The 18,457-nt window shown below is 36.6% G+C and overlaps 1 protein-coding gene across 4 annotated transcripts in view; it reads left to right on the top strand.

Moving 5' to 3' along the window:
• Window positions 1–18,457, top strand: part of LOC131362142 (synaptotagmin-2) — a 49,287-nt gene that overhangs the window by 26,693 nt on the left and 4,137 nt on the right. For 2 of the 4 annotated variants that reach the window (XM_058403940.1, XM_058403939.1), the window contains exons 2-8: window positions 3,668–3,910; window positions 5,605–5,765; window positions 8,354–8,485; window positions 9,356–9,523; window positions 12,220–12,387; window positions 12,659–12,776; window positions 13,146–13,279. In XM_058403940.1, coding sequence (XP_058259923.1) covers window positions 3,694–3,910; window positions 5,605–5,765; window positions 8,354–8,485; window positions 9,356–9,523; window positions 12,220–12,387; window positions 12,659–12,776; window positions 13,146–13,279 — 1,098 coding nt within the window. In that variant the 5' untranslated portion in view covers window positions 3,668–3,693. Of the gene's footprint in view, window positions 1–2,530; window positions 2,687–3,667; window positions 3,911–5,604; window positions 5,766–8,353; window positions 8,486–9,355; window positions 9,524–12,219; window positions 12,388–12,658; window positions 12,777–13,145; window positions 13,280–18,457 lie in introns of those variants that run through there. The other 2 variants (XM_058403941.1, XM_058403938.1) reach the window with 2 other exon arrangements.

Raw genomic sequence — 18,457 nt, 5'->3', positions numbered from 1 at the left:
AAGGGATGCATGCCATGATATTTTATGAATTTCCAAGATTTTTTAAAGCCTGGGTTTCCTTAAACAATTCCTTAACAAGATTTAGTCATCCTATTTCATTTAAAAAATTTTAGTAGGGTGTATGCAATAACATTGTAGGTTGTAGCTCTAGATGTAATCTAGTTGTGCAGAGTGTGCTGTAGGCAGGAGGTAGTATGTAGAGGTTCAGAAGACTCTCTGTAATACTCAGTTCAACTTGTTTTCTTATAGAATTTTCACAAATTATCATCTACCCCTTGTGGAGCATTTCGGTTTTGTTGGCAGGCGGCCACTTTCCTCAATCAACAGTTACTGTCCAAAGGCTTGATTGATAAATAGTTTGAGAAAAATACAGCATCAACTAAGGAGATATTAAATGTCGCAGCTGTTCTACAAGAGCAAAAAGGATTAATTTAAAAATAATAATAATATGTGTAATTAATTATTGAGTAATTAATTAATTAAATACTTTTTGATTTCGGATTACTTTTACACCTTGTCTGTCATGATGCAGACAAATATAAGGCAGTAAATGTGTATTTCCTATTTAGATATATCAGGGTTAATGCCAGTGAGTTTGGCAGCCACATGGATCGGTTCTTTCCAATTGTCTAGCTTGATCATTTACCCGGGGCTGCGAAATTGCCTGTCTCCTAAACTCAGACAAATCACTTCTTCATCTCCCTGTCTCTCTGAGGGAGATTGAGAAACCAAGTGAATGCTACATATGCTGTACACAGACTGTTTAGAGTACAGATCAGAGCTCAGTTTTTCAGTATTGCTGGTGACAAGTGTAAAAGGAATGGTGCTTTTGTATCTGTTATGCATTAAGTTCTAATGCATGAGCCAGTTGAATCAGAAAATCATATAGTAAACATATGGTACTAGATACAGCATACTGTACGTATATATACATATATATGTCTCCTATACAGCTCCATGGGGCCATATTTTTCCAGCAGGCCAACAGATAAAAGCCAAACCCCTTGGTCTGTCAGAAACACTTTAATATACATATGAAAAGTCCATTGCAGTGAGAAGCATTCTAATAAGACTCTGTACTGTCTGATAGGATGTGAGAGTGAAAAGGGCAGACTCATCATATTCCCTGTGCAGACAGAATGGTTAAAACGACAGGACGTTGTCAATCAATACCTCAGCTAGAGAGCAAATGTCAGTCTAACATGGCAAGTATGCTCTGTAACAGTGGAGAATAGGGAGTAAAATTGTAAAATGGAGGATTGTGCACTGCATGAACATGTCCTGAATAAGGATCTCATGTTCTTCCTCTTCTAAACAACAAAGTATTGACTGTAATCATGCTGGATGAATCAATAGCATTCTTTTCAAATGCTCGGTAATAAATACAATCTCTCAGAGAGCACTGGTTGTTATTAAGTGTCAGCTTTATATAACACAGCACAGTTCATTGTCTCTGTCACTACCTGGTATATCAGGATGTCAAGAAACAGTGAAGTGCCAAAGCCAGTAAAGTGTAATAAAGAGCCATGACCGAATGTGATAGTCAAAAGAATATACCTCTCTCTCTCTTCCTCTCTCTCTCGTATTTTTTTTTTTATAATTATCGATTTTTTTTGTCTTTTTTCTGGCTGGCAGTATTTAATACACACAGACCTGAATGTTACTGCTTAATATGCTCCTGTCTCACTTGAAATTTATAAGAAATAAATTAAGCTTATTAAAGCTATCTAAGTCTAACAAGAAAGAGTGACTCGTTAGATTTAGCCATTGGCAATGGAGTAATAACACACTTATTCAATTAAGTCAGCATTGCAGCCTTCCTGTAACTTTGATATTTTATATATAATATATATATACTTATTTATAATTATTTTATAATTATTTTATATATATATATATACATATATATATATATATATATATATATATATATATATATATATATATATATAAAGCAATAGAAGAATCTGCTTGAGGAGGTGTTAGGAAGGACACAGAGCATTGTCAGCTGGTAATGTATGGCGTCTGTGAAAAGGATGTTGCTCAAGATGCGCATTCAATCTAGTTAATGGAACACTTTGGTTTATTGAACCTTTTCCAGAGTGGTGACCTATTGACGTGTTTTTTGTTGTAATATACAGAGTAAGGACATTTGTAAAATGTGGTTTGCTTAGTCACGTTTGAAAAAACAATTCTGTGACCAAAGCTTAATGTGAATAAATGGAATAGTAAATTGTGAATATTATCAAATATTAATCTTGTCATTTGTTAAATACACTTTTATCTTCACTAAAAATAAAATCACTGTAAAGCACACCCTCTCAGCAGTAAATTATGTGCTTAGTCTCAAGGATCTCCATTTGAGAAATTATTTTCTTTAGGATCTTTGGATTAAGGATAGTTTTTAAACTCTATATATAACAGTTTGTTTCCTATTTGTCATCATATGACACTTAGATGGTGAAGCATGCCCAGTCTTTTGAAGGAGGGTGATAAACTCCTCACATCAGAGCCGACTGGTTCTCCTCTGAAGGCGGTCCGTTCTTTTTTATTTTTTTTTAAGGACATTTTTTGTTTAGGACAGTCGAGCTCTGTGTATCACTTTAGGATCATTAGAGAATGCTTATGTTCTACTGCTGTGATTCCAATCGAACTTTCTATATTTGTTGCAAACTATTTCATTAAGGTAAGTGAATTTGGCCTTGATGATTTATTATGTGTTTTATTAAGATAGCCATATATTTTGTATTGCAGTATTGACATGTGCTTTGACACACAAGGCATGATTGGTAGTCACGGCAATGGTAGCAAACTGTCCTGGATCTAATTACATTAGTTCTATTTGACATAATAATAACTGTGGATGATCTCAATAAACAAACATTTATAGTGAGAGCTTATCTTTTTAACAAATTTTTTGGACTAATCCCCTTTTTGACAATTTCATTGACTAATCTTTTTAACATCCTGTTTGGACATACGCTGTATTATAAATGATTATTTTCAGTGTACTGGAAAGTTTCAAATGGAAACATGAAAAATGGAAATCATAACCTAATTTATCCACTTGGCTTTGTCAAAGGCATCTCTTCAGATCAGATTATTGGAGAAAAATCTTCAATCTCTAAATGGTAAATTAATAATGCACAGCTACTAAACAAGACAAGCCCTTTTAAGACAAATGTCTCTTGGCAGTTGTGGTTGGAAAGCTTCATCCTCTTATGCCTGTCTGCGGTTTTCTGCAATGCTGTGTCCCTGTCATTGGTCTTGTGTGGCTGCTTTGATACACATAGCCCAGAGCTCTGTAACTGCACCTGTTTATTGCTGTTGCATGTTGTTTATATACAGGCTCCATATTTCATTATTATAAAGAGCCTTTGCCAGAATGCACCACTTTTGCAAGACTGACAGCACATATATTTCATTCTGCATTCTCAGTATTATTGACTCAAGAGTCTGACTGTAGGTTTCCTGTAATATTATATCACTAATCTATATGTTTTCTCCTCCAGCTGTAGGCCTCTTACATTTTTAACAGCATATACATTGTTCTGTGTCCGTGTATCATGGTGATTCCTACAATGCAGCCATTTTTGTTCCAGGGTTTTCTATCACATCAGTTTTTCGGTCCTTAAAAAGTGAGTTGGGTGTGTGTGTTCTCTCACAGGAACACTGAGTGCCTAGCTGGAGATCATGAAGTGGAACCTCTTCAAGAAGAAACCAGAAGCCATGGTGGGTCCTGAGCCCACGGGTTTGGGGGGAACACACCCACCCAGCACCATGACAATGGCCCCTGGCCCTGCTCTCTCCACTGCAGCAGACAACTCCACAGAGTCTGGAGGCTCTTCCACGGATAACCTCTTTGAGAAGATCAGGAATAAATTCCTTAATGAGATTGAGACAATCCCATGTAAGTTTATCAAGATGTATTTTTGCTGAGATACGCACCATCTTATCTTTCAATTACTGGAACCTGATAACTGGATCCAATGTGCTGACCAAACTGGCTCTTTTCCAAAATACAAAAAATGTATAGAAGATTAAATCACCATCATTTTTTAGTAAAAAGGACAGATGTCTTTTCATGGTAGGTTAAGGCAACTGGACACACAGTGCAATCTTTAGGACTTTATTAGGGGCTTTATTAGTTGAATGGAAATTTGCCCTATATTTCTTAACCCTTCTTATCAGTACACTCGGCAAAATGGGAATTGACTACTTAAACATTTTCAGTTATGAATTCATTCTTTTGTAACAGCAAGGTGATAAAATAAAATTATTCAGGACTTTCATTGTAAGACATTTTACCTCAGTTTGAAAATTTTAGTAGTTGAAGAGAACACCTTCAAATTTTAGATGGTCATGAAGAAACTTTTAGGGCATGTCAGAGAACAGATATAGGTTTGATATCAACATTTACTTTAAGACTTAAACATTTGTGTTTTTGTTTTTATTTTGGAACTTTCCTATGAATAAATTGCCCCTGGTAAGCTAGGTATGAACAAAAATACTTGTGAAAAACTAAAAATTCTTAAATCTTTTAATATGCATCATTAATTCCCACTATGGAATTTGACTTGACAAAGAAATTCAACATGAGCACAACCAAAACAGGCACAAATTCTATTTTTTGGAGAGTGAATATGGCAAGGTTGGGATGTTAGAATTGTAAGCAGCTGATAAATGATAAATCACATACATCGTCATTGCTCATTTATCCTGAAATTGTATTGTTTGCTTGTAATTTTACGATTAGTTTCATCAGTCCAGTCTTGTGATTATATTTATACATACATTTACAGCATTTGGGAGACTCCCTGATCCAGATCAACTTACAGAAGTGTTCAGTGGTCTTCTTCAAATACATATCCTCATGCTAGAATAAATAGGTCAGGATCTAAGAATAGAATTAAACACCAAAACGCTGTGAGAGAGGAGTTAGGATGAGTACAGCAACAAAAACAGTACAGGTTAAGAACATGTTGGTTATTAAATTAGTTTAGACACAGAGATAAACTAAATCAAGCAAAAAAAAAATCTTTTGTTTTTAAATGTTAAGAGATAATAATGACTGCTAAATGAATGAATGTTAATTTTCGTGTATTAGTACTACATTATGATTTGAAGAGAAATGAATGGAGATGATGCATGTTTATTATTAGTTCATCTTTCTATGTTTGATAAGGAGGATCAATGCAAATGACTAAAGTCATCCAACTCCATCCAATGCTGTTTGTGTACGCAACTGCATATGGCAAATTTTACAAACAATTCCATTATAATTCCGATTAAATCATATTCTTTCTTATAGAGCATGTTTGATTTAGTTTACCTCTACGTTTTAGTTAATACATGAACTAACAAACACTTAAGGAAGTTGTTATTCACGAATGAATTCATAAGACTCATGTCGTAGTTAAGGTTATCTCTTCATTAGTTTGTGATTAATACTCATTATTAGTTCCTGTTTAAGTGATAGTGTATGATTATTTATACACTGTTACTGTAAAGTGTTATGATATATTTTTTTGTATAAATCTAAATCCACCTCTCTCTCTCTCTCTCTCTCTCTCTTATTCTCATCATTCTTGTGATGTCTAACAGTGCCTCCCTGGGCTCTAATCGCGATTGCCGTAGTGGCGGCTCTTCTGATCGTCACCTGCTGCTTTTGCATCATCAAGAAATGCTGCTGCAAGAAAAAGAAGAACAAGAAAGGAAAGAAGGGCAAGGATGGCTTCAACATGAAGAATATGCAGGGTGCAGATGTATGTAAAATGAACAGAGCCTAATGGATCCAACCACCAAACAGACCACAATAAAGATGAGATTTCACAGTGATTTGCTGGACAGGAGAAACTGCTTATGCTCAAATCATGTTTCTGTACTGCACTGATCTATTCACAGTGTTTTACACTTAATTGTATAGAAGTGGACCCGATCTAGATCAGTGGTTTTGCCCACATGAAAGCCTGATGTCAATGAAAATGATTTACAAATTCTGCTGAGTTGACAGGAAATAAGAACAGATGTGTGTGTGAAAGATAAAGTCCATCCAGTCACATTATTTTGCGATTTCATTTCCTGTGTTTGTGAGTAACGTGGGTGTTGTATCTCATTGTTTTCTCTGATGAGAAAAGACACGCTGACAAAGCAGTACATGGTGTGATGAGGACACAACTATTGGAATTACTATTGGAAGTCCTCCAGTCTTGCGCTCATCCTTAGGAACATAAGCAGAGTTCCTTTTGTATAGTGTGTCTTTTCTCAGACTGGTGTTCTTGGTGTTGATGTGGCTCTCTCTGCTGTCTCTCATTCTCTTCCTGGTGTGTCTCTTGAGTTCATCCTCTCCCTCTCTCTCTCTGCTCCCTTCCCTCCCGCTTTGTGTCTTGTGTGTGCGTGCCACTTTGCGTGGCGCTCATGGCTGGCGGCACTACGGTAGGTGAACGGACGAACGGCTCAGCTCTTTGGCCGCCGAGTGCTAGCATATGCCGTGCGGGGCAGGGGCTGAATACCAAATGGCTCCCTGTTGAGCATTTAGTGCACTACATAAGGTGCAAACTGCTGGCTGTGTACAAAACTTCATACTACACGGTTTTGGACATAGCAAAAGTTTTCTAGAACCTATGTAGTGTACTTTATTTCGAATAAGGAGCCGTATGGGATTTGGTCAGGGTTTGGCGGAATGGCCATTGTAACTTCCTTGTTTTTTTTTTTTTAAGCCTTTTGCTGTCATTGCTTGACAAGAAAGCAAAACACGAAGAAAAAAAAAACACAGGAAAGTTACAATGCAAATGATTTCATGAATTGAACAATAACGAACAGAGTATATTTGATGATATGCGAATGAAATAACTCACTAATACTGACAGGTTATCGATTCCTGAGTCAGAGGCAACCCATAAGACTTACAGTGGATGCATGTGTTAAAGGGCATAGCTATTTGATGGGAAAATTCTAAGTGTAACAACATTTGTTTCAGAGTAACAGGCTGACGAGGCTTCTTTTAAAGTCAGGGTAAAGGGGTGGGTAGAAAACATGCAAATAAACATTGCAGTATTTGAGGAATAGTAGCACTGTGCTGTGCCCTTTAATTTGCTGCTATAGGGAGATCATTAGGAATGGGCTTGAGACTTACAATGTTTTTGGTGGCACTCTGCTAGGAGCGGTCATGAACAACAACAATGCACACATCATCCTCTTCTTCTCAATTCAACAAAGCACTCATATTCCTACAAACATGATCAAAATGGGTTCCTATTATTTTACACCTAACATCCAGATTCCTAAAAGATGAATAATTTTTGACGGCTGTCCATTTAACATACGTTCTACAAGACACCCACTCAGCTGATTTTACTAGTCAAATCTTCCTTATTTTTTTACATCCACATGGAATTAAAACATATTTCTATACATATAAATCTAATAAATCCACTTCAGTTAAATAGAATAATAAATGTAAAGGATTTCAAAATATAAATATACAAATTTCCCAAAGAAAATTATTCATGTTCTTTTTTTCTGCATGTGGCCACTGCTGAAAAGATGAAAAAAATATACACATGGAAAGAAAATCACAGGTCAGCACTTTAACATCCAGAATTAGCACAATTGCATCTATTTCACTATGAAGCATTTTTGCTCATTGGTTATTCCTGTGAGTATTACTGCATATCAGTGAATTAGATCATGCTGATGAGAAAATGGGCCAGGCAGGACTAAATTATACACAGCAATGTTGAGCAGCAATTTCTGGAACTATTACTTTTAATTTGGTCTTGAAAACATAATGATGTTTAATAATGAACATGAACATGAATATGAACAAACATCTTTCAGCATAGTAAGTAGGATTGGATGGGTTTGCTAATGATGTAGAAGGATAAAAATAAATCCATTGTATGATGTGGCTGATTATAAAGATTAAATACATTATTTAAAAGTGTTAGTAATCCAAATAATACCCATACATCATTCATGTTTATAACTCATAAACACTTAATATCGCTGGCTTCCATTCATGCTTAGTTAGCATTCTGGGTTTTCTCTTCAACACCCAACTTAGAAACGTTAGAAATGTGCAATATTTCTACTGAACATCCATGAAAAAAGTGTCACCAAAAGAAATTGTGAGCTTAAGTTCTTTGCAACACCCAGCCCTGAATGACTGCATTGGTACAAGGCTGCTGTGACAGGCGTATGGTTAGGAGAGGCTGGTAGGAGCACACCTACACCCTACTGCACCAAGTGGCTAACAGGAACCCTGAGCTTGTGGCATGCTGCAGACAGGAAGCATAAACATCTCCATCCAAAAACCTCCTCTGACCCCATATTCAAATGCTTCCTCTTCCAGAAACACCAGGATGACGACGATGAGGATGGAGAGACCGGTTTAACCGAGGAAGAGAAAGAAGAAGAGGAAAAGGAGCAGGAGAAACTGGGCAAGCTGCAGTATTCTTTGGATTACGACTTCCAGGACAACAAGGTGCATTTGTTTCCTTGCTGCTTCACGAGTCCTTTCACATTTTACTAGTATTACCAATTTGGCTATTTTTGCATCACAACTGACATCTCTAACAATATTGTGAATTCAAGTGTTGTGTTTAATGTCAAATCATCTACATACTAGGCAATTTAAAAGGAACACCTCTACATTCATGCAGTTATTCATTCAGCAGAAGATGCACATTGCAAAAGATCATACAAATACAGAGCTAGAGCTTCACTGTTCAAATCAAACATCAGGAAAGGGAAAAAAATCTCCACAAAAATCTTCAGAAACGTTTTCCGATCTTTAACTGTCCAGTTTCAGTTTCTGCACCCACTGTAGTCTCCGATTTGTTTTCTTTGCTAAGATGTGGTCTAATGTTGTTGCTCTTAAATCTTAATATTTTACGTGCATTTTAAAATGATTTTCTGCTAACCATAGTTGTAAACAGTAATTATATGAGTACCTGTTCCTCCCAGTGAGCTTGAACCAGTCTGATAATTCTCCCACATAGCTGCAGTGCACTGGATGTTTATTTGTGTGTAAATGCTAAAGTCTGTTGTGAATAAAAATTGATTATGTGAAATACTTCAACCAGCCCAACAACTATGCCATGGTCAAATTCATCAACATCACAGATTTTCCCCCATTCTGATGTTTAATGTGAACAGTAACTGAAGCTCTTGACCTGTATCTGTATGATTGTATACATTGCACCACTGCCACATGATTGGCTGGTTAGACATCTGCACAATATAGATTATTCATTTTACATATTCTGAAAGTGTAGCAAACTGATTCTGGACTGTACTTTAAATGCTATCTTACAATCTTGCTCTCTTTCTCTCAAACTGATTCATTTGGCAGCTGACAGTGGGGATCTTGCAGTGTGCCGACCTGATTTCCATGGACTCTGGAGGAACTTCGGACCCTTACGTTAAAGTCTTTCTCCTCCCTGACAAAAAGAAAAAGTTTGACACCAAGGTGCACAAAAAGACACTGAATCCTGTATTCAACGAGACTTTTGTTTTCAAGGTATGTTGTTCAGAAATCTTTTTTTCTGATAGTGAAAATAAAAATGATTTCAAGGAATTTCCAGGGCAACACACACTATACCAAGTAAGAGAGAGAGAGAGAGAGAGAGAGAGGTTAAATTAATAAAAGTCACTGCTGTATGACTAAATCTGAGTAATCTAAGATTTATTATATATGAATCATAAAAGATTTGCTCAGAGTTACCCTATTGTAAGATCCGGGATCAAAGAGTAAGGATTGATAAGCATGACTTCATGTCTATTATTGAACTGCCCTAATGTAGTGAATTTACCACCTGGGGAGCTTCCCATGCTCCTGAATGTCCTACAGTAGAGGAGAAAAGAAGCCTTTATACTTACTATGAATAGTATGAGTGTTTAAATTAGATGTGAATTTCCCAAAGCACCCTCCTATGAATGTTCCATATATATGTGTGGCAGCCATGGAAAACCTTCACATGGTAAAAATGTTAATATTTTCTACTATATGTAATTCTGAAAACTGTAATCCTTCCTGAAATTAAACATGGTGCACTTTTGCACATATAGTCTCATCCAGAAATGCTGAGAAACACCCCACCTACTTACTAAAGAAGAACCTACTGTACTTCTTTACATTTGTAATCCAATCTATTACGAAAAGCAACATTTCTGTGAGACTATTTATCAATTTAGTGTTACCAGTTTATTATCAATATTTACATTAGGGATGATAATGAAATATCATATTTATTCATCTTTAAACCAGACTTAGGTGTGCATTAAACTTGATGGGGTTTTTTTTTTGCATATATGATCCCTTAACAGTATCTCTAGAGCTCAGTAGCCTCAGTAGCCTCTAGAATGACTGGAAAAACACTGCATCATAGAAAACACTGGAAAATTTGACTTGTATGTCCTTGTGATAATTTCCGGACCAAAAAAAAAGTTTCGATTTGTTCAGTCAATAATGAATACATATTAGGTCACACCCCTAATCCACAACCGTCTCTTCCTCATTACTTGGGTCACTAAACATAAACCTCATTATTGTCTCTTCATTCAGTTGTTAGTGCTTACATCTAGCTAGCAAGATTTTAGACAACTTGATCTTTGCAGCCAGACATCCATGACAAGGATAAAAATTCTGTTTTCTTACAGTAGATGTCAAAGTTTATTAAAGGCAGAGAGACTCAATTTTGGTCAAAACCCTGATGATCCTGATCCTGCTGATATATATATCAGCAGCCATCGTAAATTCTAAGTATGTGCATATTGTTAATCTTTTCCTTTTTCAAAAAATATCATGTCAGTAAACAATCCAAAAATACCATTATGCCGATACAGTTCTCCGAGTTCTTTAGCGCTGCTGGCATTTGTGAGCTGTATCTGCAGAAATGAGCTATAGCTGCGTGTAGTCACTAATTAGCTACACAGGGAACAGAAGGGTCTCTGGTGGTTGGCTGTGCAGCTCAAGCTCACTGGCTGGCTTTGAGAGAACCGATCTGGGACAGAAACGATGCCTTCATCTTCTAAGCATTGTTGGACTGTGAGAAAAGCTGACTGTACATATTAAAATACATACATTCCTGCCTTGTGTGTACGGATGAAAGATAGCAAGCAAGCCAGAGAAGAAAATAATAAGAACTTGTATGTAAAAAGACAGAGAGGGTAACTTTATTCATTCAGATTAATATTTATAGTTCATGTCAAATCTTCTTGGATGTTTCTGTTCTCAGAACAAATGAAGGCTAGTTGATTTCTGTTACCACAGAACAAACACTTAAAGTATATCTGTAATTTCCAAATGGAAGTAAAGCTTGTGAGTGAGCATAACCCTAGTAAAAGATGTATTCAAATAGGAACAGGCCTGGAAAGCCCATGTGCATCCTGTTTTTCAAAAAGATGTACGTAACCAATTAACAGATTTATGTGGAAATAATAGTGAGCAACAGGATTTAATATGGCCAAGACACTTCCCTGACCTGCTGATTTAACCTACAAGGTGAAAAGTGTCATGGACAGCTGAGGAAAGGCATTGAACTTTACACAAAAAATTATTTTGCATTCAAACATGTTCAGTAACATTAACGTTATAGGAAAGCATAACTGTGAAGTCTAGTGTTATTTTTGCAATTCTTATATATTAACCCCACACTCAGAGTAATAATTTATCTGTCTCATGCTTAATTATATACACAGAAGGTTTATTATTACATTTTAAGAATGTGTTGCTGCAGTATATCAGGATCCATCCATCCATTCTCTACACTGCTTCTTCCACTGGGTCGTGGGGAAGCTGGAGCCTATCCCAGAAGACTCAGGGCACAAGGCAGGGTACAACCTTGATAAGATATCAGTCTAACGCAGGGAACATTCACACCCACACTCTCACAAACTACAGACAATTTAGCAATGTCAATCAACCTACAGCTCATGTCTTTGGACTGGGGGAGGAAACCCTGAAGGCACAGGGAGAACATGCAAACCCTACACACAGGTGTTAGACACAGGAATAGAGCCCCCAACAGTGGATGTGTGACACAAATGGGCTGACCACCAAGCCACCTTGCCCTCCATTAATGAACTAACTGTTCAACTTTGTTTCGTGTAAAGCTTTTGAAATTTGGTACATATTTTTGTTCAGTTTGGGGACATTTGCCCTTGATTGAAAGCATGGGTTAAAATAAATGTAAATGCTGTTTTTTTTCTCTTCAGGTTCCCTACCAGGAGCTGGGAGGAAAGACTCTGGTTATGTCTGTTTATGATTACGATCGCTTCTCCAAGCACGACATCATTGGTGAAGTCAAACTGCCCATGAACACAGTGGATTTGGGACAGCCCATTGAGGAATGGAAAGACCTGGAAAGTGCTGAGAAGGAAGAGGTGAATTGTCTGATGACCTTCTGTTGACTTAAACTGAAAGTCATACAATGAAATTGAAATGAAGCCTAGATATTACTTTTCTTCTACTATTCTTTTTGTTCGTTCATTTTCCTTTACATCCACCATCATTGTAAATGTTAGTCATTATAATATAAAATACAGTGATTATCTAACAGGCCAGAAATATAGATTAGGAGCCATTCAAGAATTTTCTCCGTTCTTTAGTGGTTGTGCAAGCAATATTCTTTTTTTCTTCCCTTGCGCTCTATAGCCGGAGAAGCTTGGTGATATCTGCATTTCACTGCGGTATGTCCCCACTGCCGGTAAGCTGACTGTCTGCATTCTGGAGGCCAAAAACCTGAAGAAAATGGATGTGGGCGGATTATCCGGTGAGAAAAATGGCCTAATCAGGTTGTTGTAAGAGGAGTTTGTAATCACAGTCGAGAAGATTATTTCAAAATCGTCCTTCTGTTAAAGATTACTGATTGACCGGTGAAAATGGAATCAGTAATGAACCCTTGAATGGGCTTGGGAAGTCAATTAAACTTTTCTAATCACAGTTTATTACTTTATAATTACTTTCCATTTAAAGATAAGGCAGTAGGTGGGAACACATTTCTGAATTTCTTCAAGATTTGTTTGCTATTTTTCTTAGTTAACTGGTTGAAACATGAGTATTTACTTTGGTCTGAGTTTGTTTTGTGAAAAATCAAACGATGCATTTAGTTAATAATAGTTTGGAATGAATCTCTGGGCAGATCCATATGTGAAGATCCAACTGCTACAGAACGGCAAGCGTCTAAAGAAGAAGAAGACCACAGTGAAGAAGAACACACTGAACCCATACTACAATGAGTCCTTCAGCTTTGAGATCCCACTGGAGCAGATGCAGGTATGATCTTTGTAAAAACACAGAGTACATTCATCTGTTGAATGAAATATTGTCAGAATTCCAGACATAATTTTTGATTAACCTTGTCCAAAATGATGTACTGCTGCTCTTACGATATATGTAATAAATAAATAATAATAATAATTATTATTATTATTATTATTATTATTAATTCATATAGAATCATTTTTAAACCCTTGAGTTGCTTTCCAAACAAAAAAAAACTTCTTTAGAGCAAGAATATTATTATTATGATTATTTACATTTACATTTAACTACATAGAGAAGGTTGCAGAGAGTGTAGTAAGAGCAGAAATGAGAATCCAAATAATCATGAGTCCATCAATATTTAAGTGTAACGAGAGAACAGTTGCATAGCTGCTTATGTTGATTTTCTGGGTGCGCCGTTCACATTAGACAAATTACCTGTCTGTGTGGGAGGGTTTTTTTTTTTCAGTACCGTCTGGACCGCAAGTACTTGTCTTTAAGCCTGAGGCATGAAATAAGGACTGAAGTTTTGTTTAGTTTTAGCTGTCAAAGGTAGTATGATGTTCCATAAAAACAAGAGACAATTTTAAAATGTAAAATAAGAAAACCCTAATATGATGAAATAAATATGAAGAAGCATCAAATAGGAATGTAAATATTTTTAATTCATATTCCTAACTGTAATGAATTACTAAATTGCAGATTTGATGTAACTGAACAAAATGGCTTCCAAGTTCATTATTCAGCTCTTTATAAAATATAAATACTTATTTATAGTATTTTGCAGTTCTGGAAAGATTGAGGTCTTGTGTTCGAAGTCTATATGATAAGACACTGGTGTCAGGAGACCTGAGTGCATGTATAGAGAGATATTTTTGGAGGAGTTCAGGAAGGTAATATAAAGCATGACCAGTGCAAGAATTTGTAATGGACGCACACTGAAACCAGGAGCTGTTGTAGTTTACTGATTATAGGAGTGATTTATAGAAGCAGATTTTGCAGTGAGTGATCTGCTGTATGTTTCAGACACCAGTATAAAAGGAATCACAGGATTCAAAGCAAGTGGTAATGAATGCATGGACCAAAGTTTTTGGATAAAACTTCTCTTTTATCAGTTTTAATGTCACAAAGAAGTGTCACAGAAATATACAAATTCCATTATACATTTTAAATATCTGTTTATGCCTAATGAGCAAGCCAGCGAGGGAAAACTTTTGTGTTATGAAAAATCCCAATGACTCTGACAGCTTACTTAACTTTGGTATTCATTTCAAGGCTCTGAAGTAAGTCCATGCCAACATGTAAATAGAAAGGATTCTTGTGAAGATAATTAAATTTATCTTTGCCTTATCAGTGTCACATTGTCATTATGCAGCTTTAGAGAAATACATACGTTCAAGATATAAATTTAAAATTGAAATATATCCCTAATGAGCAAGCCAGAGGCCATGGTGGCAAGGAAAAACTCCCTGAGATAATATGAGGAAGAAAACCTGAGCAGAACCAGACTCAAAAGGAAAGCCGTTCTCATCTTGGTGACAACGGAGACTGAGATTTTCTATAACTGTGTACTATATGCTCAAAAAGTGCAGTTGCATAATCAGGAAGTTATCAACTGTTCTCTGATGGAGATTTAAATGCAAAACTGTACATGACAATTCTCTAGCTATTATAGCGATTGTAGCTCTAAGCCATCATTGCAAAACTGTTTGTATCAATCTTAATGGCTTCATGGCTTCAAGTGGTTCCATCCACAATAATCTATAATAATATGTATATATACAATATAGCTCACATGTGTATTGAGCGAGATATTTATAGATGTGGTGGATTATTAGATATATCTGGGTATCATCAGTAAAACACTGAAAACAGACTGTGAGCCTGCGTTAATGTTACTCAAGTGTAACAAGTAAATAATGAAAAGGAGAGAGCCAAGAACGGATCCCTGGGGATCACCCCGGGCTACAGAAGCAGTGACAGATTTGTGTTTGTTGATTGTAACAAGAAAGATATCTGTTAATAATATAAGATTTTTAGAGCCAGGCAAGAGCTAAGTCTTTAGCACAAGCTGAGAGAAAGGAAATGAGTTTGTTGTGATTTACTGTATTGAAGACAGCAAAGAGGTCATAAAGATGCAGAATACTGATGACCTCAGAGTCAGAGGCGAGACTACAAGAGAAGCAGAGCAGCGCCAGTATCGTGTACTAGTGTATATGGAAGCCAGAATGAAATGTTTCAGAAAAATTATTATCATTTAGGAAGGTTTGTGTCTGTGAGGCTATAAACGTTTCCCACAATTTAGCCAGGAAAGGTCAGCTTTCGAGTAAGACAGGGTCAAGGTGCGATTTCTCAAAAATGGTTTTCGACAGTTGGGGGTTTTAAGAGCGGTGAAGACATATCCTGACCGAAGTGGCATGTTAATGAGATGACAGATGGGTGTGGAGATGACAGAGACACTTTTTAAGGGACAAAGTGACAGCAGGATCAAGCAAGCAGGAAGATGCATTAGGTTTAGCGATAAGATCAGAGATGGTGCTTGGCTCAGTAAGAAAAAAGCTGTTAAGCATTTATCTGGGGTTTTAAGCAGCATATCGCTGTTTTTGGGTGAAGAGGAGACTCCATGGTGACACTGATGAATTTTACTCGTTTTGTTCATTCATTAAGTAAGCTGAGAATTGTGTCACAGAAGGTTTTTTTTTATTTAATAACAGCAAAAGGGGGTTTGGGAATGTGTCCAGTTTCACTGATTACAGAGGCTAAATTCAGCATGCAGTGCTCAGGAGTAAACTAAACAGTTATGGGTTTGCAATAAAAAATAGAAAATTGGTAATATGAAAATTGAAAAAAGCAATGACTTTGCGATCAGAAACCTCAATTACAGACCCAGAGACACAAACCTGTGAAGCATATTAAGTTGAGTGTGTGAATGTGTGTAAAGAAATCAACCTCACATAACGTGAAACATAAATGGACATTATTTGGAGTTGACAATAGGTTGTACACCATGAATGTTACATTTCTAGAGAACAAAAGAGCAGTTTTTGCAAAATTCAGATAGACAGAAAGAAGTTTATGGGTAATTTTTGGTACGGTGACAGATTAATAGGAACATCAGTAGCTGGGATTAGAAGAACAATATTTAATGCTGTTATTTGAATAATACTCACAGTAGCTATTATGATTATAAACAACAGTAAGTTAACTTCTACTTCTACTTCCCTTCAACCTGAATCTTGCTAGTATCTGGACAGGGTCAGGAGGCATTAAGATAGGATGAAGAGTCATCCATGTGTCAAAATGTGGAAAAAAAAAACAAAAAAAACACATCCATGGTTTTCTGTACCAAAACTTGATTGAAACATGCTGCTTTCTCTGACAGAAGGTGACAGCTAAGTGTCTTTGCAACAGTTTCAAAAAGTTTGCTTGGTATCACCACCCACTGTGAAAATATGCACCAGACTTTCATTTATTAACAATACTTATGCAAAAATCTGTCTGTGAATTGTACATGAACTGTAAAAACAAAAAAAAATCAAATAGAATTATCAAATAGAATTAGAAAAGAATAGAATTCCGGCATTTTTTGGACCATGTGTACGCAAAGCACGCAGAAGTAAGAAAAAAAATGCTGTAATTGTATAGTGTTTGATCTGGAACTCCTTTCCTAGGTTAGATCATGAGCATGTACTTCTATGACATTGAATTACCTTTGGAAGTTATTAGTGTTAAATACAAACAAGTCTGGCTTATCTCACTTTGTTGAAGGTTGTTGCTCATCATGCCATTCAGAGAGAGAACATTTTCAGGGTCAGGACAGTTTTTTTTCTGAAATCTCCAAATGGCTTATCAGCAGCAGCTGATTCCAGAAACGAGTACTGATAAATTTGTGCTATCAGCTGGAGCGTAACCTGGAGAGAGAAACAATGCGTACAAATGCAATACCTGTGAAAGACCTTTCAGCTAGATGATTTTTGGCTACAGACACCTTACAGAGAGATGCGTTAAAAATAGCCGATATGTCACAACCATCACTGAGTGTTGGATGCCGTCGTTTTTCTTGGCTTTATTCTTTATGCACTTGCCTTCCACCGAAGTATAACAGGCACATGTGAGTGAAGCAACTCCCATGCAATCGCTGGCTTTCCCACCATCAGATGATTGATAGGCAGAAGTATCCTCAGCACCAAATAAATTTCAGTGGTTTTCTATTCTGTATCTGTCTCACACATTTGTTCATAATCACTCAATGAATTTAAAATAACAAAGAGAAATATTAACCAGCACATCTTCTTATCTGTCTCAAAATAATTAAAATCTTAATCAAAATCTCTGCTCTCTGTCTGTTTCTACATTGCACTAGCAAAACATCCTGTTTTTAGTTACCATTAAATTATACACAAAGCCTACACAAAATATATTGTTAATTGTGGGTGGGTCTGTATTAAAATGAGCAGTGGAATGCACTTGTGTGTTTAATACACCCAATTCTCAATCCTGATTCCTCTACATCTCCCCAATTTGGTCACCTGCAATTCTGCTCACGAGTCAGCTCTCCCAATCATAAGAAAGCTTCCAGCTGAGAAGGGTGAAGTCTAACACATGCTCCTCTGGGACATGTGAAGCCAGCCAACGGCATCATTTTTAATTGCATCACACACATTGAGGAAAGCTCTAGCCATCGTCTTCCGGAAACAGGCGTCTCACTATTGGTTAGTCTTGCTGTGATTGAGCAATTAATGACTACCCTCCCACCCAGACAGCACAACCAATATTGTTCCCTTGTTGTACCCTGGCTGCATGTGGTTGTGCTATCTTCTGGATTTCAACCCATTATCACAGAGTGAATGTTTTCCTATTGCACAAATTGGAAGCCATGTATCCCAGTATTTAGTGTGTTTAAGACATATATTTTACGGATAAGAAATAATTTTATAATCTTTTATTATTCCATGTTGATAAAGCAAACATCTCTCCCCATTTTCTCCCCAATTTGGTCAACTGCAGATTTTACCCACCAGGCAGCCATCTCTGTTATATAAAGCAGCCTGCTGAGAAGGGTGAAGGGTGAAGTTAAAAAAGATGAAGCTGGCTAGCCTCACGTGTCTCAGAGGGAGCACCTGAGGAAACACGTGAGGCTAGCCAGTTTCATCTTTTTTTAACTTCATCACACAGGAAAGTGCTGTCCAT

This window comes from Hemibagrus wyckioides, linkage group LG11 (genome assembly GCF_019097595.1).
Source record: "Hemibagrus wyckioides isolate EC202008001 linkage group LG11, SWU_Hwy_1.0, whole genome shotgun sequence".
NCBI classification, from domain to species: Eukaryota; Metazoa; Chordata; class Actinopteri; order Siluriformes; family Bagridae; genus Hemibagrus; species Hemibagrus wyckioides.
The sequence above is the reverse complement of the archived record's forward strand: the minus strand, read 5'-3'. Positions and strand labels throughout refer to the sequence as shown.